Below are 25,816 nucleotides of genomic sequence, written 5' to 3'. Positions count from 1 at the left end.
GCCCCTACCTCTCTTTTTAAACCTTTATAGGTTATCTCTAAGGTGAAATTAAACTGTTACTTGAAGAATGATCCATGTTAACATCGATGGGTATTCATTGAAAGGCCTTATGACTTTTATTCACAAATACTAATACATAGATTTGGGGTAAAGAAGGAATATAAAACCTGTTCCACTCTAGGGTATATTAGCAGCACCGTAGTAGGGTTTTTACCTTCTTGGGGTGTTAAACAGGGAATATCTACTAGCATTAAGTGTGTATAGCACCTACAAATATGCTATCACAGGAGAGAGGAGGCACTGGGGAAACTCACTCATTTCTGTTGTAATCCTCTATGTTTCTAAGACGTCATTAGGACTATATATTCATCTATACAAGGTTAAATAATTTTCTTAAACAATAATGGTGAGAATACACATACAGCAAGAGGAAATTATGTCCTTCATAGAGGACAAAAAGATATAATTGAGCTTTAAAGGTTTTTATTTTTAAAAAGGTATAGTAATAACAGAAAGGAGACAACTGAAGGGAAAAAAACAACAAAAAGAAAAAGATGAGGTTCACAAAAATATTTAAGGACGATACCTGTTGTATTAATCATACTTTTTGGTGTAGCTCCTGTAGCAGCAAATATGTTTGGTGTAGTACCCGGTGGCAGAACACCTCCAGCAGTGGCAGCTCCAACTGTGGTAACAGCTAGACTACCTGGAGGCGGTTTCTTTACAGGTACGACAACACTCCTGCAGAGAAAGAAATGTCAAGTTAATCCAACACCACAAAGAAGTGACACAGGGGTTTGTTTTGTTTTTTTAACCACTTTAGATAAAAAATACACAAAGAATCATACAAATGTAGGGCTGGAAGGGGTCTTAAAAAGTCATCAAGTCCATGACCCTTGTGCTGAGGCAGGACCAAGTAAATTTAGATCGTCCCTGAGAGGTATTTGTCCAACTTGTTCTTAAAAACCTCCAGTGATGGGAATTCCAAAACTTCTCTTAGAAATCTATTCCAGAGGTTAACTACCCTTATGGTAGGAAAACTTTTCCTAACATATAAAGTAAATCTCCTTTGCTGCAGATTAAGCACATTACTACTACTTCTACATTCAGTACACGAGCAGAATGATTGATCAATAATTTAACAATCATAGAGAACAGGTCCCCTTTGAAGAGTTATCAGCTCCCCGCTCAGCCTTCTTTTCTCAAGACTAAACATGCCCTGTTTTTTGTTAAACTTTCCTTCTAGGTCAGGTTTTTTAAAACCTTTTATCATTTTTTGTTGCTCTCCTTTGGACTCTTTCCAATTTACCCACATTTTTTCTAAAGTGTGACATCCAGACTGCTTCAGCTGAGGCCTCACCAGTGCCGAATAGAGCGGAACAATTACCTCCCATGTCTTACATATGACTCAGCTGTTAATATACCCCAGAATGATATTAACCTTTCTTACAACAGCATCACATTGTTGACTTGTGTTCAATTTGTGATCCACTACAACTCCCAGATCTTCTTCAGGAGTAATACCAACCCAGCGAGTTTTTCCTCATTTTGTAGTTATGCATTTGATTTTTCCTTCCTAAGGGAAGTACTTTACACTTATCTTTATTGAATTTCATCTTGTTGATTTCAGACTACTTATCCAATTTGTCAAGGTCATTTTGAATTCTAATCCTGTTCTCTAAAGTGATTGCAACCCTCCACCCCCATCTTTGTGTCAACTACAAATTTTATAAACATTCTACACTCCGTTATTCAAGTACAAGTTAAAATACTGAATGGTACCAGACCCATGGGACCCCGCTAGATATGCTCTCCCAGTTTGACAGTAAACCATTGATAACTACTCTTCGAGTAGTTTTTCAACAAGTTGTGCACCTGCCTTATAGTAATTTAATCTAGAGTTCATTTCCCTAGTTTTGTTATGAGAATATCACATGGAACTGTGCTAAAAGCCTTACTAAAATCAAGATATATCATGTTTACTGCTTCTCCCCTATCCATTAGGACAGTAACTCTGTCAAAGAAGGAAATTAGGTTGGTTTGGTTTGATTTGTTCTTGACAAATCCACGCTGGCTATTCCTTATAACCCCTACTGTCCTTTAGGTTCTTACAAAGTGATTGTTTAATAATTTGTTCCAGTATATGTCCTAGTATCCAAGTTAGGATGACTGATCTGTAATTCCCCAGGTCCTTTTGTTCATCCTTTTAAAGACAGGTACTATATTAGCCCTTCTCCAGTCCTCTAGGACTTCATCCATTCCTCATGAGATAATTACAAATGGTTCCGAGATTGCTTCAGTTAGTTCCTTAAGTACCTTAGGATGAATTTCATCAGGCCCTGATGACTTGAATACATCTAGCTTATCTAAATATTCTTTAACCTGTTCTTTCCCTATTTTGGTTCGTTCTCCCTTGCTGTTAATATTAATTGTTTTGAGTAGATGGTCACCACTAACTTTTTTAGTTAAGAGTGAAGCAAACTAGGCATAATTATACCTAAATATTTTCTTAACTTTTATGGGATAATGCGGTCTAGTTGACCAAGCATGAAATTGAGAGCTAGGAACTTCCAAATTCTAATCCAGGTCCTGCCACTGTATGGTCATAAGAATCTCAATTAATCTCTGTTTTACTTGCAACACCTGTAAAATGGAAATATCTCCTCTTTCACAAGGATGTTGTGAGGTCTAATAATTTATAGCACTTTGAATTTTCAAATTGCTTTATAAGTGCAAATACTGCAATTATTGTGGCAATGCAGTATATACTGCTAGTGCACATCTGTACAATCTTAGATGAAACTGAAATTGAATAGATGCCATTATATGGTCTTATCAAAGCCATCAAAATTACAGTTATTATAGAGAATATATGAATATAGGACCTGATTCTCCACTGCCCTACACCTGGTGCAGTCAACTATACCTATCAAAAGCAGTGTAAATGTACCAATCAGAGTTCTGCACTCATACTTGAGGTGGTGTTTTATATCCACTTTGCTCTCAACAGTGCCAAGGAGTAAACTGAAAACACAATGTGCAAGACAGTAAAGACTCAAGCCCACAGTGTATATAATATACTTAATTTTATTCATTTAAAATTAAATTTCTAAATTTAAAATTTATAAATTAAAAAAAGCTTGTTGCAGTATTGAGACTTTATAAACTTTAAAAAAAAAAGAACGTACAGACCACATACAAGCAGTGATTATTGTACTGATACAAGTACATATTCATCACATCTGAAGACAGTATTTGTCTTCATCCTACCTGCAACTAAATGTCCTGATATATGCAGTTCAAAATAGAAAAAGGAATATACCAAAGGGACATTTAAATAGTGCTTTTCTTAACAAGAGGTCTCTGTCTGGCAGAAATGAAATCTGTCTACTTTTAATGTCTCTCTCTTCATTTTATAAAATGACTATTTCTGTGGCCCCTGCTTCATAACAAAACTAGAAAGAGAAGAACAAATCTGAAACAGAAGGGATTTTTAAATGCAAGAAAAAGAAAAAAAAGATGCTTATCATTTTTATTATACCCACATGCTTTTTTTTTCTGAACACATGCACTTCATTTTTCAACTAAAATAGGCATAATATTGTAGTACTGAAATAAAAGAACAAAAGAATGTAGCTATTTAGGGTAATATGTCAGCTTCCTGGCTACAGTTCTGCACTTCAGAAAGTGCTTTTAGTAAGGATTTCTCAGTAAACCTGACAAGATTCTTTCAGAAAAAAAGTGTGTTTTAAGAAGAAAGGGTAGATAGATCTCTGATTCTCATTTATTAAGTAAATGAGGTCCAAGGTTAACTTATAGACCAATATTTCACCTCCCCTTACAAAAAAAATATTTTAAAATATTTCACCTCAGAATTTGTTTTTATTCAGGACAGCCCAACTTTCTGGTTGGGGAATTCACCCTTCCGGTCTGCTGACAAAAAAGGAGATGGATTTTTAATCAAACTACAATAGTCTCAAAGGACTCTTTGGGTTGGTATGTTTTTAAAAAGGCCTCCTTCCGATGGTTTGACTTAGAGGTTGAGTAGGATACAGAAGAGAATAGACCTTTAGGAAACTCCATGTATACTAAGTCTAATGCAGAAAGTCAAATAAAATTAGAATGGGTGTTTGTTTACTGTCTATGTCCAACAGAAGTCATTAAGCAGTGTGGCCTGTGCTGTGTCTGTGCCTCATTTAAACCTAAAACTCAACTGGGAATGCTGACAGGTGTCACGTGCACTTGCAGATAGTGATTTGCTAAGTTCTCAGTCATCTTGCTTAGAAACAGAAGATTAGACACTGGGTAGTACTGGAGAGATAGGTTGCATCAAGAGTTGGTTTCATTAGTACCAAGCTTGAGTAAATGTGGGTGACAGACCCCTCTCTTTCAACGACACTGACCATAGGGCCAACAAACTTGATAGTAGTATCAACCTGTTAGTAGCATCCCAGGGGCTCTTAGCTATCCTTTAATATCCAGGGCCATCATGTGTCAGAGTTGTCAGTGGAGAGTCAGATTTCCTGTGCTGTACTGTGCCACATTCTGAGAAAGGGTGTTGTGTGCCATCTGAATGTGATTGTTGAAAGCTGGAGACTAGAGTAGCCATTTCAGACATGCATGATTATTTCTGTAAAAATAGGCTAAGATAGTTCCACAGAGAAGGTACAGGAATTTAAAGTATTGGTTGTGCCTTTCCCTCTCCATATCTGTAAGTATTTTCTGCTTTTGGTGTTGAAAATCTATCCTTCATGTTTTTTCGTGACAGGTCATCTGAGAATATCTATAATCTGTGGGATAATGAGAGTGGGAAGGGCATGTTTCTACCTTGCATGCCTTTAGATCTGTGTGACTTAACTTCTTTGCCTGGTAGGATTTTCCGTGAGAATTTTTAAGAAGGTAGCTGGGAACACACATTCTATGGTGGGCAATCAAAATTGGGCCTTTTGCTTGCTAAGAAGTTGGAAAGAGTTCAGATATCAGCTAAGAGAAAATGATTGTCTGATCAGGATGCAGTGGTCTGCACATGAATTGATGCCTTCTTTGAAAGCAAGAGAAAAGATAGTCATGTGGTTAACAGACTGACTGGCAGCTCAGGAGATCTGGGTTCCCTGCATCTGTAAATAGATTTCCTACCTGGGCTTTGAACCATCTCTCTGTGCCTCAGTTCACCATTTGTAAACACGCGACACTGCCCTAACTCATAGGGATGTCGTGAGGGTAGATCCAGAAAAGCCTGGAAGATGCTCTAATACTACGGTGATGGAGGCATACAAGTACTAGAAGCGTAAGTCTTACTTAATAAGTGGCCAGGTGTCCCTCACTAAATGTTGGCCATCTGGATCAGTGGTCACTTTTCAAAGATAGAAGAATACATGTTCTTCAGTCTCTATGGCTTTGAATTGTATGTTCAGTCCAAATTTCATCAAGACAGGTCAGATGCCATTTCTTGCGTCTTCAAGGCTCTCTGTTTTTAATTATTTTGTTTGCAAAGTGGGCCAGGAGCTCTTGATTTCACACAAGACTGGGGTCTTACCACAGGTCCCAGGACCATTCAGTTTCTCCCTCTGCTGAACAACAGTCTTCACCACTACCACCCTACAGTATCTATTGCAGGAGTCCCGGCATGGTTACGGCTCCCTTTCTCCTCCTCATCTATGTGAAGAGAAGAAGTGTTTGTTGATGCTAAGCTCTCACATAGCAGCATCCATGAGTAATGCTCTAGTTGCCTATGAAAATGTACCATGCTGGCTTCCCACAGAATGCTGAGACATGTTTAAGGTCTCGGTCCTAAGTACTCAATGGCCTGAGTCTAGCCTACCTAAAAGATAATCTGAAGGTCTGGGTCACAGACTGTGTCCAATAATTCCACTCCTCCTCCATAATGGAACTTCCTACTGTAAGGGTAAAGCTAATCTGTGCAGGACTCTGAACTTTCTTGGCATGTAGTCAGACAGTGGGACAAACTCACATAGGAATTAAGGACCATTACAAACCTCAACATCTGCTCCTGCAATTATGCAACCTTGCCTTGTCTAACATAAACACTAAGTTGTGTGTCCATTTAAACAAACACACACAAACAACCCCTCAACCAAAATCCTACCACAACAACACATGACAACACATACACAATTTTCCCATTGGGGAGAGGATGAGAGAAGGAACAAACCACACGATAGAGGTTAGTCACATTGCTTAATGCATCATTGGAAGGCACTCAAATACCATGGTGATGAGAGCAGTATAAGAACGTATATAAAATAAAACAGGGCAGTGTATCAGCATTGTCAGAGGCCCAGTTTGTTTTGTCTCCTTCCAGGCCTGGACTGCACAGTGGGTCTCCCTTGCACATCAAATAGCGCTTTGTGTTGGCCTAACTTTGCTCCCATTGAAGACAATAAGTGTTTTGCAATTAGCCACTATGGGAGCAGAGGCCAAAAGTGAGCATTTTTCAAAATCACACCCAGAATCTGTTTAGTGATGTAGTGAGAAATTACATTCTAACATATAATTTAAATGCTTCATTCTGGTTACTGACTCATATGCTCCATTGTGGTGCTCCCAACGGGGTCTTTCCTCTATATTGTCAACAAAGATCTTGTAAGATCTGGAAGTGTCTGCTGGGCCAGCAGTTCTTTTTATATCTTGCAGCCTGTGGGACTTTTTCAGGTGAATGTCTTCAGGACCCTCTAAAACAATTCTGATCCCCAGGAACTTCCAGAATGTATGACTGGTAAATTTGCTGAGATCTTACAATGGGCAAAACAGGATCTCAGAAAAGATAGAAAGATATGCTAGATTAAAAGATTGCTGAATCTTAGGAAAGGAAAGAACAGTCCAGAATTGAAACATAGGAATTGCCATTCTGGATCAGACTTGAGGTCCACTTAGGCCAGTTATGGCTCCGGGGAAGCTGTTCCTTTGACCCATCACTCAGTCTCTCATTAAGTATCCTTCCATTTTACAGGCCCATATCTGTACTACACTTAGAATCCTGCGACTGACCCCACTTTTAGACTGCATACCCAGGTCACAGGACACTACGTCCTCAGAAGGGTTCTGGCACCTGCTCTAGACTTTTTTCAGGACCTGTGACCAGTATGAAAATGGAGTGTCAGAAAACAAAAAGAAAAGGAGTACTAATGGCACCTTAGAGACTAACCAATTTATTTGAGCATGAGTTTTCGTGAGCTACAGCTCACTTCATCGGATGAAGTGGGCTGTAGCTCACGAAAGCTTATGCTCAAATAAATTGGTTAGTCTCTAAGGTGCCACTAGTACTCCTTTTCTTTTTGCGAATACAGACTAACACGGCTGCTACTCTGAAACCTGTCAGAAAACAGTTTGTTCAAAACAAATTACTATTTATTTGTCCATAGGAACATAAATGGAGAGGAAGGGGGTTAAAACCACTAAGGGCTTACTCTCTTTGCAGGACACATCCCTAGTGGTCTAATATATGTGAACCAATCTATGTGAGAGATACGGGATAGATGATCAAAGTCACTGATATTTCTTGACATGATAAAGTACTTAGTACCTCCTGAATTTCTAAATGAACTTGGCACTAAAGAGGTGTCTCAAAGCATCAAAACATGCAGTTCTAGACATGCTAGCACATTCAAACACAGCGTGATAAAACAGGGTAAAACCATTACATGCCTATGGAATAAAGCTCGATAATTTGGAAATAGAGGAGTGACAAACTGCAAAGTTTTAGCAACCAAGTGTTCAGACTGTTCTTATTCATATATTGTTATGTACTGGTACATATGAAAGACCATAAACAAAGGATAATGATAAATGGTAATTTTATCAGGTTATAAGGGTGGATGTGAATGGGCTGGAAATGTGCATCCAACAGAAAGTGGTGAAGGTGGGTTGATGAAGGTTGCTTGATTTTATTTTATTTATTTTTTAAATGAGCTGTAAGGGATATTAATACCATGGAAATTATATTCTCAGGTATACCTCTATGAGGTGGTGACACAACACTGAAGAAATAAAAAATTTAAAAGGGGGATAAGAAAGTTATGAAACAGGAAGGAAACAAAATAAGCCAGCAAAAAAATAAACTAATATATTTAGTGGAAAATAATCAAAAAATCAATAATAGTGCAAGTTGAAATGCAATCATTTGGCCAAAACCAATAATTTGGCTAGTAAAAGGTGCATGTATATAATATTGCAATAAGACAAGATGACAAAAAAGCCAGTGTGATTTTGAGTGCATATCCAGTGGCACAATGCTACATACTGTCCTTTGGAGAAGCAATAAAAATAATTAAGGGCTGGAGGGACTGAATTATGAGGAAAGACTGAAAGACCTAAATGCATGTAACTTGATAAATGATGACTAAGGGGAATATGATAATATTACAAATATTTGAAGGATGTAAATATCAAGGAAGGAACAGAATTACAGTATTTAAGGTTTTCTCCAAGGGGATACGCCTTCACATACTGGAATAAAAATAAGCTGCTGGACTACCATAATAGTGGTGATGGGTGCTACTACGGTACTCATGGGCAAGCTCAATCAAAAGGCAGTGACAATCACAGTGGATCATCAGAGTATTCCCAGCACCTTTCTTACCACACACAAGGCACATATGACTGTGGAGAAGCGTATATTGCCTTCTTCAATTGTGTCTTTCATTTTAAAAATAAATCTGATTTTGGGGTCAAAACCAATTTTTTTCCTTCTATTTTTAGTTTTTCAATTACCCCCCCCCCTTTTTTTTAACAAAACCAAATAGTTTAATGAACATTTTTATTCTGTTGAAAAAGCTATCTTCCATCAAAAACATTTAAATGGAAAATTGTAAACCAGAAAAACTAAATGCAGGGCTTTAGAATTGAAGGGCCATTTAAATCTCAAACATAGCTTTATTATGGTAACACTATAACTCAGTACGTACCCACAGCCAAAATATGTGCAAGAGTGGAAACAATGAAATGGCTACCAAATCTCTCCACTTGCTATCCCATTTATCTTTTCTTACACCCAGAAAGAAAATCTGTTTTTATATAATATTACTTTATAATTTCACCTGAAGATTTAGGGTGACTTAAATGGGAACAGAGCTAGGCCAACATTAAGAACTTTTGCAAGTACTATTTCTTCAAAATGACTTTTCAGCTGATGGGAACATTTTGGAAATGATAAAGTAAATGAGAAAGTTCATTTTACCTGATCTGAGTGTACTTGTACTCTCTACACCAATAAAGATACAGTACATAATTGTGTTTACAAGTGTCCTTCAATCCACAATTACCCTTTGAATTCACACCCACTTTTTCCTCTCCTTCAACCAATTAGAAACTGTTCAAATTGGAAGCTGAGTAAGGATTTTGGGCTAGAATTTTAACGATATTTAAGCACCTAAAGACGTAGATTGGTGCCTAGTGGGATTTTCAGAAGTACACAGGTTCCCATCTCCCATTGATTTCAGTGGGAGTTTGGCAACTAGACGCTTTTGAAAATCCTACTAGGCACCTATCTGCATCTTTGGGCACCTAATTTAAAAAAAAACAAAAACTAAAATCTAGCCAGTAGGCCTTTCCAATACTGAGTGTAAGAATGCCTAAACACCTATAAAATCTGGGGCTTCACTACTTAGAAATGAACTTGTGATATTTACAGATAGGGTGACCAGACAGCAAATGTAAAAAATCGGGACAGGGGGTGGGGGGTAATAGGTGACTATATAAGAAAAAGCCCCCAAAATCAGGACTGTCCCTACAAAATTGGGACATCTGGTCACCCTATTTACAGATCTGTGGTATATATGCAAGCTGCACACTGCTATCCTACCCAAAGAGAGATGATCTGGCATTCAAACCAACTGAATGATGTTGAACAGCAGCAAAAATGTCAGACTTCTTTCTCATTTGTTCCAAGACTTCAAAATATAGGAATTTCTGCATAAATACAGATGCAGAAATGCTTCTTATTAAAATGACTCTCCAAAGTATGGAATGTTTATAGCACTCATTACACAATTTAAAAAGAAAAGGAGTACTTAGAGAGGTGCCACAAGTACTCCTTTTCTTTTTGCAGATACAGACTAACACGGCTGCTACTCAAACAATTTAAAAAGAAATCCATAAAGCACAAAAGCAAGATGACTCAAAACTTCAGTAATTTCAGTTTAGGAACTTTCTAGCAGGAAGACTAGTAATGTATCAAACAAACTGCAGAATATGAGCACCACATAGAATCACTCAAACAGTTTCACAATGCTCAGTGTCCTCGACTGATTATTTCTGGTGTGCCAAACCACATTTAGAAAATATATTCTGATACTAGTAATAATTAGAACTGAGTGTTATGGTTTTTTTGCCATCAAAAAGATGAGAATGGAAGAAAATTACTGGCACGTTATGTTCCATTACAGTTATAAGTCTAGGACAGATAACCCTCCGTGCTTGCCTCTAAACATGTCACCCTGGACGTTATTTTCAAGGAGTTCAGTTTGATGTTAAAAGACATGTCATAACTTTGAGAATCCAGGCTCCAGCGTCCCAGAAATCTGTTTATATAGCTCATAATGTAATTACAGCTACCTTAACACAGATGAGGCAGAAGGCAGCAATATATTGAAAACTAATTGAAAAATGCAGTTGTCCAGAAGCACTTGCAGAGAAGAGGTCTCTGAAAAGCTACGCAAAGCTTCAGAGTTTGAAGTGAAATTTTTGATGTTGTCACTCTCAATCTATTGAATGGCTGACAGACAATCAAACCCGTCTGGCTGGCTGGCAGCTCATTTTGCTGGCAGGTGGCAAACAATTAGACACACCAATTTGTGCCTCCTGATGACATTAAAGCATGAAACTAAGTTGTATGCAGGGCCTAGTGATTTGTGTGAAAGCATTTCAAAAATAATACTCTTTGCCGTGGCAACTCATTTCAGACTGCCACCTCCCATTATAGCTTTGAGCAGTGAAGATGACAGGCTTGAGTTACGTGCAGCGCAAGGCCGCTTCTGTTCAATCCGTCATCAGCGCCCCTCGAGACCTCAATCCCCTCCTTTCATCAATATCACCTCATCATTTACATTCGATAGTACTTGACCTGCTGCATACATTAACTACACAGAAGTCCCATTTGATAAAATGTGCTGGAACATGTTTTGTGCTTTTACATTTCATTTATAGTTATACAAGTTCTAAGAAATAATGCCCTGCAACACATATATACGTTATTCTGAGCAAGTACCATTTTGTTATAAAAAAATAAATATTCAGTGTTATAAATACTGTTTTGGATAATAAAAGTGAACACTGCTTTGAACTTTATTTACATGAGTTTTGGTAAATTTTCATTTGACCCCAATATATATAAGAGGTTGCAATTTTTAAAAAAATTGCTTTAAAAGCACACAGCTCTTCAAAGAATAGTTTGTTAATTATTTTACCATTATTTGAGTGATTTCTTTTGTAAGAATCACCATAACCACCAGTGTAAGAAATATATATCTTGTACCACATGGTAATGTACATCAACTTTCAAAGAAAATACCGTGTAAAATATCAATTATCTCCAATTTCTTAAATAAACTGATAAACAATACAAATCTATTACAGATGTTCCAACAAATAATTAGTTCAATACTTTCCTTCTAGACAAAAAAGGGCTTTAGGTATAGCCCGGAAACACCAGGACAGAGAACAACTAGGCTGCAATTTACTTCAATCTTTCAAAGATAATGGAGGAAGAACAGGAGGAAAAAATTCACAAAGCATTACAACCTAAAATACAGACGTATTGTTTCTAAGTGGCTCTCTTAATGCATTTCAATGCCAATCTCTTACATATACTTTTAAATCTACTATCAGGTGTTAGCCCATGGGTTGTAACCCCCAAAACAGGTTTCAGGAAAGTCATGGTGACACTCTCTTTTTCTCCATTTTATAGTCTTTCATTAATTTTTTTAGAAAAAAACAAGATGTCTCCATGGCCTATGTCTCCTTATAGCTAGGAAGATAACACTGAAAACATGACCGAAGTGCAAACTGATGCCATGATACCTGCCTGAACCTGCAGGCAGCCCACATTAATACCTTTGGATATGACTGCTCCATTCATCTCCGCCTAGGCCCTGTGGACTCTTATACTGCAGCCATGACATTTCGCATTTTTTCCAAATTGTCATGGAATCCAGTATTTTTCTATTTTGTCATATACAACATTATGGTTTGTCTCCCTGCCCTGCTGGGACCTCCCTGCAGCTGTCTTTTGATCACTCAGTTGGAAGTTAATTAGATTACAATGCATGTTCCCTAGACTTCCATGGAACCAGGCAGCAGGGTGTCTTTTTTCCTCTCTTCTATGGAACTATCTCTTGAAGCTTTCCCCTATGGCAGATTTAGATCAAAGCTTTCACCAGAATGTTTGTCAGCAACCACAATACCTCAAAGAAGCCATTGCAGCAGATGACAAGGGAACATGGGCAGGCATACAACCATTGAAAGCAGGGAGCACTGAGCTATTTGGGGACCAAGAATCCATCTTTACAAAAGAAAACCTTTGGATTCTTCTAGTGAAAGTTTATGGGTTTACAAAATCAGAAGACAGTTTTAATAGCAATACCATATACACAAAAACTCTCTGAGCATTTCCCAGTAACACCAAGTATAATAGCCAAAGCTGCCCAGCCTCACATAACTGGGCAAAATACTGAATGCTCCCTGAGTCTCAGATGGGGGAAATCTGCTGTTGCCAGTCAAATCAAAGCTGTTCACTTTTTCCAGTGACTAATTTATAATAGCTGCAAGAACTGCTGTTTAGCCAAGTAAGGACAACTAGTACTACTTAGTACAAGTGAATGAAGATACAGGTGTGTCTTCTTTTGCCAACTTTTAATATCTATCTAGTATGAGTGGGAAGGAATCAAACACAAGAACTTCCTCTTTTCCTGTCCACTGACAGGATATGCTATATTCCTTGGTGAATACGACTCTGCTGTTACAAAATACTTCACTGATCAGCACCGGCCTTCTCTGAATTATTCTTTCCAGAGGTGGAATGTGGTATGTGTCAAACTGGAATTTGTCAACGTGTATCAGGAGCAGAGTCTTGTTGCAACCACCCTGCCCTTCCCATATTAATAAGTGGGAGGGAGCCCTCAGGTAACGGGTGTCCCAGGACATCCCTGATGAGGATAAGTTGTGTGAGAGGGTGTTGGTATAGAAAAGATTGAGAACCACTGATCTACACTTGGACTAAATCCTGAGATAACAATCTGCTTTGACTAGCAGGCAGTGTATTCAAAGATTGGGACTCAGTCTTTTCAGTCACTCTCTTTCACTGGGCTCTCTTGCTGCTCAAGGGATGGAGTAAACTGCACCACACATAAACATAGTGCAACACATGTTGTCAAGTGCAGTGGTACAGCCATGCCACCCAACACAGTAAGGGGTAGAGCCAATGGTCTGCCCATTTTCTCATTCTCATCCCATCTCCCCCACATGCACTGAGTGATGCAGGTAGCCAGTGCAGAGGCACCTCTCACACACCTGTGCCACTGCATTAGCCAGGACACAGTTTGACCCTGTAGTAACAAGAAAATAAAACCAACAAATCCTTAATGTCTATACAACCTTAATAAAGTTATTAAAAAGCTGACAATTACATATAACCTTAGGTCCTGAATCTGTACTGAGAACCATTAATGTAGATGCACAAGTTCACCTGGAGTCTCACTGAAATTAACAGGACTCTGTGTGAGTGAAGATTCTGATGAAGGCTTAGAGCCCACATGCAGTGTTACAATCAAAAAGGAAAATTAATATGTTAAAGTTTGAGTATTTACTATTTCTTAAGCAACTATCATGTAATTTGTAGTGTACATCAATGGTTCCCAAACTTTTCTGCATCACGCCCTCTTTTTAATTGTCACGCCCCCCACCTCTCCTTTACCATCATCCAACCACCCTTTTAACAAATTCAATCTGTAATTTAAAATTTAAAATAAACGCAAACTTAGTATACATTTTTTTATTTAAAATTAAAAATAAGCACAAATAGTTTTTCTTGGCTCAAAATTTTAATAAAATGTAATTTAAAATAAGAAATAGCATAAACAAAACAAATTTAATGTGAAGGATGATGCTGCATTTTCTTCATGAGTTGGGGAATCCTAGGTTTGAAAGATTAAAGTGCACAATGCAAATCGTTTTTGACATCCAGTCGATTTCTTTGTTTTGTTTTTATTATGACTAAACTTGAAAAGCTTTTTTCACAGAGGTACGTAGATGAAAACGGAAGAATAATACGTAGCGCTTCTTCTCCAACTTTTGGGTAAATTGTGAAATATTTTATCCAAAATTCCTCCAGGCTTAAGTTTTTGAAAATATCTTTCGCACTTGAATCGTATTTCATTCTGAGTGCTTGTTCTTGCAATACTTCTGGCAATGAATCCACATCAATGTTGAACAGATTACATGCTAATTTATGAACGGGGTTGCCAGAAAAGTTGTCTGGAAAATAGCGGATGAATTCATCAACAAGGCAGTCCAGATGAAACACAGTTTTGTTCTTCGCATCTGCTTTACAAAGTTCTTGGAAACCTTCATTTTCAACGAGTGATGAAAAAGATGCCTAACTTTTTGTCTTTTCCAACAGAGCTTGCATTCGACATTTCCAAAGCTTGATTTTTTCCGTAAAAATGCTTTGATGGCATTGTGGTGCACTATAATGTTTGCAGCGTTGTTTCCTTGCAGCTTCAAACTGAGATTGTTCAAAGATTCAAAAATGTCCACAAGGTATGCCAGTGAAAGTTGAAACGTGTGGTCCATAAACACACAATATAACTCTTCTTTTTTCTATTGCTTGAGGAAAATTTCCGCTTTGTCTTTCAGTACAAATAATCTCGAAAGCATGTTCCCTTTGGAAAGCCATCATACCTCCGTGTGAAACAAAAGAATTTTATGATCCGCTCCCAAATCCAAACAAAGAGCTGCAAAAAGTCTTGTATTTAAAGTGCTGTTCTTCACAAAATGGACAATTTTGATGGCAAAATTCAACAAGTCACGTAGGTCATCTGGAAGGGTTTTAGCAGCCAACGCTTGTCTGTGTATGACGCAGTGAGCCGCGGTTATGGCTGGATTTTTTTCTTTCACCAATGTTACAACTCCAGAGCAAGAGCCACATATCGCTGGAGCACCATCTGTGCATACGCCAAACAGTTTTCCCCCTGAAAGTCCATTTTCTTCAAAAAAAAAAAAGTCAGAAATCGTTTTCATAACATCAGAAGCCTATGATGTGGTTGTCAATTCCTTTGAAAAAAGCAGTTCTTCTTTCACAGTTCCATCGTTAATTAATCGAATGTAGACGAGCAACTGACAGCACTGTGCTATATCAGTGGTATTGTCACACTGAATTGCAAAAAAGGAGAAGCTTTCACTGCCTCCACAACTTGAAGTTTTAAATCTTTTGCCTTATCGATTCAACGTTTCACGGAATTGTCGGAAAGCGAAATTTCCGCTATTTTTTTCTTGCTTTCGGCACCAAGCACAATATCAGCTGCTTTCAACAAGCAAGAGTTTCTCCTATTATGTGCACTTTCTTGGCTTTAGCGATGAGCAATGACAGTTGATAAGATGCTTCTACCACTTTGGCCGACGCTTGATGAAAAGCTACAGTAGCGTCCTGCCTCACACGTTTTAAATTTTGAAGTTTAGCAGCAACACACTCTTTTGGTTTGTCTTTCAAAGCCCTGTGGTTCTTTGTCAAGTGTCGCTCAAGACGACTAGATCTCAATGAATCATTACTAGAACTGTGTGGCATACTACGCATTGAGGATGATCGATCCAGTTTTTTTCCATGACGGTGAAACCATACTTAATGTAGTCTTCACCGTACTTCCTTTTCTTAATCATAGCCATAATATACTAATAAAAAAATCTATAAAATAATTTTCCTGATTTGTGAATAATAACTGACGCAAGTTAATTTGAGTTATCACAAATGTATATTTACTACTACTATTATGTACAGATGTGTGCTGCCCTATATATACCCCACCACCAGTCTGGCAAGTAGCCGGTCTTGCGCGGTGAGTGGTGGAGGTAACCACTCCCATGATAGAACAGTCTCAAACAGTCTTGCAAGTGAGCTAGGAAGTTTTAAGAAGTTCCACTACTTTCTACATCATTCTTTGGCCTCCCCACAAACTGAAACGGCACTCCAACACATTGCAAGGGAAAGAAATAAAAAATATTTGCATTTTGTGGTATGAAATTAAAACATTGCAGTAATATACTTGTATTTACAGTTGTATTTTTATTATTGTACTTTGTTATACCTTTATTCTTGTCTACTTATATTCATAATAAAAATGAGAAGATTTTTAATACTTTATTGTAGTTAAATAATATAGTCCTGTAATTGGACAATTTTATGAATAGTTATAATTATGTATACAGAATATGTATAATTAATTGTCTGTTGGTCTATTACAGGGATGGGCAAACTTTTTGGCCCAAAGGCCACATCAGGGTTGCACACTGATATGGAGGGCTGTGCAGGGAAGGCTGTGCCTCCCCAAACAGCCTGGCCCCCGCCCCCTCCCACTTCCTGTCCCCTGACAGTCCCCCTCAGAACCCCCGACACATCCAACCCCCCCAATCCTTGTCCCATGACCGCCCCCTCCCGGGACCCCACCCCCTATCCAACCCTCCTCACCTCCCCACTCCCCAGCCCATTACCATGCCGCACAGAGCGGCAGGACAGACTTATTGGAAAACCTGGGAGGTGGGCAGGTGCAAGCTGCGCTGCCCGTGCTGCCCGCATGGCTGCAGAGGAGGGGGGACAGGGGGGGAGGGGCCAGGGGCTAGCCTCTCCGCCAGGAGCTCAAGGGCTGGGCAACACAGTCCCGCGGGCCGTAGTTTGCCCACCTCTGGTCTATTAAATAAATAAACAAACAAATAAAAACATGTTTACACTAATAAAAAAAATTCGTTATGAAAATTTCACAGCCTCGTGCCCCCCTTGGAATTTCTTCACGCCCCCCCAGGGGAGCACACCTGCCAGTTTGGGAACCAATGGTGTACATGCTGTACTGCTCAATGTAAAAGAAAACAGCTTTGAATATATTTGAGAATATGATGGTTGCTCACACAGAAAAAACCTCCAACAATACAAGTTTTTCATCTATTCCCCCCCTTGAAACCAAACCAAATTATCATATGTAAGTTGATGAATGGAAAAAAAAAAGCTTCTTCCTAATAAACTAGGCAATACATAGACTCTCTCTCTCTCTCTCTCTCTGAAATGATCAAAAGAACTAAGATATTTTTGGGAAGACCACATTCCCTTTTTGATATTCCCGTCCCAGTCCATTCCCTGCCTCTCTTCCAAAAGGTACAATCTTATTGTTAATTGAATTAGTTCACTGAGGCAGCCTCCAACAATTTTGTCTTATCAGATTCACTACATTTGTGTAGTGCTTCCTAACGTCATATTATAAGTTTTTATCCTGTAATTTTCATTTAGCCTTTTTCTCCTTACTATTTACGTTAACCTGGAACTATTGACTGGATTTTGTTTTCATTAATATTTTGTGGACAATAATTTAATCCTCTATTATGAGAATCTGTGTATTTCATACATCTGTAGCGGTTTTCCCATGTCATATTTTAAACCTGAAATATTTATTTTTGAAGTTCCCTCAGAATTTTTTTTTTCAGGATGTGGTTATATGAACCGCAAGTAATACATTTCTAAAGCACTATTTTACAATTTTGCCACACATCAGAACTTGTGCTGGATTGTTTAATTGATTCTTTGTTTAACTGATTCTTCTGATTATCTAAATATTTTAGAGGAGAGACTAAAACAACCACGTCATACTGGAAAATTCAGTCATGTCAATGTACTTCAGAATTAGACTCTTGCATAGGTTAAGGATGAACACACAATACAAGTAACTCATTTTTGCAGAATGTTGTCAATTGCATCTCTCCACACAACTTCTATATTAAGACTCATGCAGCTGGTGTGGTTGCCTCAAATTAAGCTACATTAACCAGTAGTGCGAGCATTTTCAGTCAACCATGAGAAATAAAAAAATTATGGCTTGCAATTTAAAATGTGTTCCCTTCAAATATAAAAAAAAAATTGGGCTTAAAACTTTAAAAATGAAATACAGGAGTCAGTCTCAATCTTGTTCTTATTGACATATGCACACAATCTGGCATGACTGATTTCACTACTGGAAGAGGACTGGTACGACAAACATTTGGAAGCATTTTGTTGAGACGTCACACGGCCAGTCTCTTGTCTATAAACAGACTTTTTTTCCCATTCAAAATATGGTTTTAAAAGAGAAAAAAGTTTTATTACAACAACAGTTCTTTAAAACAGGCTTGTTCTTCCAGCACCAATTACAGTTTTATTTGGTGCTTAGAGAGAAAAACAATGTGAATAACTTTTGCAGATGATATATGTTCTGGTTTTAGTAATGCCATGCAGAAGTAAAGCAACAGTATTTTCTTAATACTATCTAATCTGAGTTCACATCGGACTATCAACATGTTAACAAATAAATACTCCAAATCTCAGTATTACACAAAATAAAATAATTAACTCAGCCATATACCTGTCAAAGGAGTGAAACTGCATGGGAAGAATTGACTGAGCTTCCCTCTTCAACGCAGGATCTGGGTAAGGGATAGGATCAGGACCACACTCTGCAATTTCAATAGGGGCTGCCACAAGGCTTTTTAGTATCTCCTTGACATTCATGCCTTTGCTTTGGCTGATGCTGGATATGGAAGGTGCAGGCTTCAAGATTTCACTGGGACTTTCTGTTAAGCTTTCCTGAGATTTCTTTACCTCAGAAGACAAAGTAGACAATAATTCACTCATAGCATCAGGGCCTGTGCTTGTCTCTAAGTCTGTCCCATTTAAGATGCTGGGCATCTGCTCCTCTCCAATACCAGAATCTGTATGAGGAATGGAGCTTTCCAGCTGAATATCTTCAACTGGTGTTGGTGTTTCTTTTTCCTTGATATTCTCTGGAAATACAGCAGGAGTCTCTGTAGCGAAAAAGGGTTATAAACAATATTTAAAGCTTAGTCTGGAATTGTATAACAAATATATATCATTGAAGCTTTATAAGATAGAACCTATCAAGTCTTAAAAGCATATAAATCTTAACAAATTAACAACAGAGAATCCAACCCTGCAGAAAGCCACGGTGCACACAAAACTTTCATTGGTTTCTTTGGACATTTTCTGCACATGAAGGGCTGCATAATTGAGCCCAGAGTTGTGCTACATAATCTCAGTGACATTTTAAAAAATACAACCCATTCCTTATAAAGTTATTAAATGGCAGGACATTGCATACTAGAACATAGCTTGACACATTTATTGTGGTAGTCTAAACTCACTACTCAGCTACAAATCAGATGTCAAAACATTAATTTACGTATTTCCAGTGTCCATACTGGTAATATATGTGCAAAAAAGCTATGCTATTTCACAGCTTTAAAATATCTTCAAGTGCTTAATTTTCTTCTAAATGGAAGTTTAAATTGTCCCGAAAGCGGTAGATCTATTAAGTTTCTAGCCTTTCTAGTATCCTAGATAACATATATATATGAACCAATGCTGTGAATCCTTCCTGAGTCTGTAAACAAGATAGACAAATAATAGCTCAAAACTCCAACAGGGTTTTTTGGCACATCTTGAGAGAAGAATGAACACAACTTTGAGATCCCAGGTTGATTCAAATCCCAAATATCAACAGAAACTGAGGGGATGGGGGAAGTGAAATCAGTGGAATTTTGCAAAATGTCAAGGGACCCTATTAATAACGTCTTGTAAATGTCTGCTTTTATCAACTATTTACAATGAAACACACAAACAACAACTTCACTATGAAAGCATAGCAATCTGATGGTCCCATTGGAATTCGGCTAGAGCTGTGAAGACCTGCCTCAGATGGTCAATATTTCGGATTACTCTTCAGGGAGATGTACATTGTGGTTATCTTTTCAATGCCAAAAAGCCTGAACTCAAACTGAATATTTGTTTATTTATAATATCAATTTATTTTTATTAAGGACACTTGACATAAAAACCCTGAAGGTAAAATTTGAATAGCCTGTATATAAATTATGGCCTCATATGTATTTGTTATTTGTATTTGCCTTTGTGTTTCTGAGAAAATGGTAAATCTGGTTACTTTGGAAGATAATGTGCTCTAGTACATGTAAATAAAATTCTGCTTTACTAAGGGTTCTAAATAAAATATTTTTTAACAACATAACTATCAGAAATTGTATGGTAACAGTTTAGGACTTGAAATTGTAATAGACAAGTGGATTATAATGTCAAAAATTATAAAAGTATATTAGGTACAAATATATTTTATCTTTATATATATTCTCACACACACATATATGTATTTACATTGTATATGTGAATTGCATACAATATATTTATATATTATACATACACGCCTTTGAACTAATTTCAACTTAGTACAATTCATATACACTTGTATACCAACAATGTTATACACCATATATTGGCAGATGACCTCCTGAGGTCTCTTCCAACCCTAATCTTCTGATTCTATGAACTGCAAACCCTGGAGAAGACCCAAGGGAAATAATCTGTTACTAGGAACACTGTTTTCTTCTTCTAAATGTTGCATGCGCTCCCCATTACATATATATACTTTCACAAACAGAATGACATGTCTTTTCCAAAGTGGATACCAACCCCACTTTTTGAATCAGGAAGCAGAAACTGGAATTATGTACTGCAAAGCTGACAGCCACTTGAAAAGATATATCCCCATTACACACTCATCCTTTACTAGTCCACAGAATATTTATCATCATAGATATCTAGCATGATAGAGTTTAGAAAACGTAATCGGATCAGTGACATGATCTTAATGGATTTTTTGAGACTCAGTTTCCCCATACAAAAATAAGAAAGATAATTCTGGACTGGAGGGAACAAGGGGCTTTTGACATCCAGTTCAAGAACACTGTTGCTCTGCTTAAGCTGAAGCTGCTTTACTGGTTTCCTATCAATATCCTGCTCCTTGGGAAGACGAGTGGGTCAAATTGACACAATCTGGAGCGGAGACCTACAGTAAATACTCATGTTGACTAAATTCTGCAGAGGAAGAGACAGTGACTATATACAGTATCGCTCAAAAGTAGTCACACTAAAAGATGGCCCACAGTTTCAATATTTATCTGGTTTACAATAAAAATCCATAATCTACATGTACTAACGTAGGGAATTTAGTGTTATGATATATTCCTTCCTGTATAAAGGAATTTCTCTGAAATTGCAAAATTTCATACACACAGTTTTCAGCAATCTCCACGGGGTTATTTTAAACAAAGTAAAAATGCCTCTTTATTCTCTCTCTAAGCAAAAGTCAAGCCCCAATGTTAGTGCACTTTTTGAGGTTCAAACTGGGGTGAATTATACTTTAATCTGTCTTTGTAATGGCTAAGAATTTCTAGTCAGATATATAGAATTTTGATATGCAGCCATTACAACATACTTGACAACCACAAAACTGGGAAATGTTAGGATTCTAACTTAAAATTACTTATTCCTCCAGGTAAAATTTACGACAAATATTCCACATTTCCTACAATATCTGAAAACAAAAGAGCATTAAAAAAGTTAACTTGCCCCCATTTATTGTCCCCATTTACTACAGACAATTGGTAACATTTCCGCTGTAAGATTAAATTTGATTTATTTATGAATGCAATCTAGACCCTGATCATTAAACTATAATAATTATGGATGGTTATTTACAATAATTTAGAAATAAGAAAAACACTTTCAATAAAACCACTGTACATACAAGTATATTAAAAACTATTGTACTTCCAATGAGATCAAACTTTTATCCTCTAATTGCATTATACCAACTGATCAGAGTTATCATTGATTTATCATTATGAACGGTAATGTCTGCATAAGAGTTACATTTTATAATATTTCTTATTGCGTGTATTAAAGCTATTTTCCAAAATATCACAGTCCCAATAAGTAATATATGTTAAATGCGCCAAAGTTGCTTTTTATTTGTGGCCACTCTGCACGCTGCCTCTGCCCACAGGCACCACCCCTGCAGCTCCCATTGGTCATGGTTCCTGGCCAATGGGAGCTGCAGAGCTAGAGTGCAGGGCCAGGGGGTGGGGGCGGTATGCAGAGTTGCCTGCCATGCCTCCACCTAGGAGCAGCCGGGACAGGCCGCCACTTGCGGAGAGCTGCCCGAGGTGAGCAATGCCTCGGATCCGACACCCTGCACCGCCTCCCATGCCCCAACCCACTTCCCTGAGCCCCCTCCTGCACCCAAACTCCCTCCCTCTTAGTTAACTATCATTTTTCACTTAGCTGTCCTCCCCCATTCTCCCAACATGCTAGATAAAACAGCTATTACTGTATTTACATGCCAGATATGCCAAACATTCATATGGCCCTTCATGCTTCAACCACCATTCCAGAGGACATGCTTCTACGCTGATGAAGCTCACTAAAAATCATGCATTAATGAAATTTGTGAATTTGTGAATGAACTCCTGGGGGGGGGGAGAATTGTATGTCTCCTGCTCTGTTACCCACATTCTGCCATATTTCATGTTATAGCAGTCTCAGATGATGACCCAGCACGTGCTGTTCGTTTCAAGAACACTTTTACTGAAGATTGGCAGCTCTGCACACTGCCTCCATCCTCGCTCCCTCCACGAGTGCTGACTCTGCAGCTCCCAGCCTATTGGCCAGAAACCGTGGCCAACAGGAGCTAGAGAAGGTGGTGCCTGCAGACGAAGGTAGCATGCCTGCAGAGTTCCCTGGCCCCGCCTCTGCCAGCAACAGCAGGGACAGGGCATTGCCTGAGGTGAGCCTCCCCACAAGTGGCTCCCCCATCCCTGCTGTTGCTGGCTGATGTAGGCATGGCCAGCAGCTCTGCATGCTGCCTCCGTTCCCCCTCCCTGAGCGCTGCATCTGTGGCTCCCAGCCCACTGGCCGGGAACCGTGGACAATGGGACCTGAGGAATGGCACTGGCTGCACCTCTGCGTAGGAGCCTGAGGGGGACATGCCACTGCTTCCTGGAGCTGCTTGAGGTAAGCGCTGCATGGAACCTACACACACACACACACACATCCTGTGACCCACCCCACTGCCCCAGCCCTGATCCCCCTCTCACCCTATGAACCCCTTGGTCCCAGCCTGGAGCACCCTCCTACACCCCAAACCCCTCATCCCTAGCCCCACCCCAGAGCCTGCACCTCCAACTGGAGCCCTCACGCAACCACCCCCACCTCCTGCATCCCAATCCCCTGCCTCAGCCTGGAGCCCCCTCCTGCCCCCTGCCAACGTCTGTCACTAAGTCCAGTAATTTTGTGAAGTGTCCGTTGTGTAACATGGTGGTGCTAACCCTGCATGGATGAGTGTCCTCTGGAAAGGTGGCTGAAGCATGAAGGGACATATGAATCTGGCACATACATATCTTGCAACACCAGCTACAAGAATGCCATGTGAACACCTGTTCTCACAGTCAGGTGACATTGTAAACAAGAAACGGGCACCATTATCTCTCGTAAATGTAAACAAACTTGTTTGTCACAGCAATTGGCTGAACAAGAAGTAAGACTGAATACACCTGTAGGCTCTAAAGTTTGACATTGTTTTATTTTTGAGTACAGTTACTTTTTGTACATAATTCTACATTTGTAAGTTCAACTTTCATGATAAAGAAATTGCAACACAGTACTTGTAATGGAGGAATTGAAAAATACTATTTATTTTGTTTTTTACAGTGCAAATATTTGTAATCAAAAATAAATATAAAGTGAGCACTGTATACTTTGTATTCTGTGTTGTAATTGAGATAAATATATTTGAAAATGTAGAAAGCATCCAAAAATATTTAAATAAATGGTATTCTGTCATTGTTTAACAACACAATTAATCGTGCGATTAATCACAATTAATGTATTTAATTGCTTGGCAGCCCTATTAGAAAGTTTTTAAGATGAATTACAATTTATACACAGGACCAAAGAAACCAATTGATTTACCTATAGCACTTCATGTAAAGCTTTATTACATTCCCATTGATTTTCTTTCATAATACTTTTGTCTTCTATGGACTGCAGGAATGGAACAAAGAGTATATCTTTTCACACAATGCAGTCAAATTATATTTATCCAATCCTCTTAAATTTATAGAGTGGGTTCTCTTAGAACAGAAGAATCTTGAGTACTCAACTCATCTTAGCTAAATGAGAAGTTAAACATGAACAGCAGCAAAAATATAACTGATTACATCTGTCTATTGTTATAACATTCTGACAGCCAGCTTGTAAATTTTCAACAACCCTCATCAGTTTTCTGTAGCATTAGGCCATGTCAGTAGACAAAGCAGGAACATTACTAGACCTAGTGATCTTAACCCTGTCAGAAGTTGGCAGTTGGATACCAGATGCCTCTTTCTTACTGTTTTTCATTGTAACTAATGAGTTCACCTACTACATTATGGAAAAAATATGGGCTTAAGTTAAGTAAATGACATGATGTCTATGTGGTGACCTGATCTGTCACATTCCTTCCCTAAAATATCTTGTTTTACTGTGATTTATGAAGTGCATTGCCATTTTTTTTTGCCTATTAAGTTATCTAAATAGTTCTTACTATTTAAACACTTTAAAAATAGTGTAAGAAACAAACTTATAGGCTTCCTATTATTACAGACATGAAAAGTATATTCATGTAGGTAATATATAAGGTTTTGCTATTCCAACAAATTGACATTAAAAAGACAGTCTGCTTTTATCTTTACCCCACGCTTCCCAATCCTAAGTAATTAATCATTTTTATATATTACGGGAACTCATTTTGGATTTCTTTGCCACATTTATTCTGTTTCTTTTATTACATACAAAATAAAGTTCAAAGTTTGCAAAAGTCAAATATTTGAAAGCAACAATTTTAAACTGCTAATAGTAAGGCCAAACCAAAATAGCTGTTCATGAAGCTAGCAAATTCAACTCCCCAATCCATGGGCGGCAGGTATCATAGGCTGGGGGAGGCTGTGCCTCCCCAAACAGCCATGAATGGTCCCCACCAATGCTCAACCCCCAGGCTCCCTCTGTTGCTATGTGGTGGTCCCAGCTCAAGCTGGGGCCATGCCGCCCGCCCTCCTAGCACTCCAGGGCTAGGGCTGTGCTGCCAGCCCTCCCAGTGGGCTGGAGGCGCTAGCTTGGGGCAGGGACTGGCAGTGGCAGGGGCTCTCTGGGCTCTGGCGTGGGGTGGGCGCAGAAGGGGCAGGGCCTTGGGTGGAAGGCTAGCCTCCCCCAGCCGGCGGTTCATGCGCCACCAATGCACCAGTCCCACAACTATCCCGATACCATATGTCAAAGTCCTATTGCAACCCACGGAGATGCCAGAGCTCTTAAAAAAAAAAAGTCTCTAGTTTTTTTTTTTTTTTTTTTTTTTTTTTTTTTTTAAATAATGGAAAGTGTAAGGCAGCCTTAACAGGAGAGTCGTTGCCACTCTACCATAATTAAAAGCAACATAGTGACATTTTGTTTATTAGCCTGTCTATTAGCCCTTCTATCCCCCCATAGAGAGCACCATCAGTGAATGGTTCCTGGTCTTCTGGTCACAAGGAAAGAACTCTAAACACATCCCTTTCCATTGTCAAGCACCAGGTACTTTTCTGTACCTGTAGAAGAAGCAAGACCACCACAGAACAACTACACCTACCTACTTTGTTCTTAACCTACAAAGGACACAAGTGAATGACTCAAAAT

The 25,816-nt window shown here is 38.5% G+C and overlaps 1 protein-coding gene across 7 annotated transcripts in view; it reads right to left on the bottom strand.

Moving 5' to 3' along the window:
- The window catches only part of NBEA (neurobeachin), an 837,833-nt gene that overhangs the window by 435,312 nt on the left and 376,705 nt on the right, over positions 1-25,816 (bottom strand). For 6 of the 7 annotated variants that reach the window (XM_027833036.3, XM_043531837.1, XM_007070883.4 and 3 more), the window contains 2 exons: positions 18,609-19,047; positions 587-741 (listed from right to left, as the gene is read on the bottom strand). In XM_027833036.3, the coding sequence (XP_027688837.2) occupies positions 587-741; positions 18,609-19,047 (594 nt within the window). The remainder of the gene's footprint in view (positions 1-586; positions 742-18,608; positions 19,048-25,816) is intronic. The other variant, XM_043531828.1, reaches the window with a different exon arrangement.

The sequence above is a fragment of the Chelonia mydas genome, chromosome 1 (genome assembly GCF_015237465.2).
Source record: "Chelonia mydas isolate rCheMyd1 chromosome 1, rCheMyd1.pri.v2, whole genome shotgun sequence".
In the NCBI taxonomy this organism is placed as follows: Eukaryota; Metazoa; Chordata; order Testudines; family Cheloniidae; genus Chelonia; species Chelonia mydas.
The sequence above is the reverse complement of the archived record's forward strand: the minus strand, read 5'-3'. Positions and strand labels throughout refer to the sequence as shown.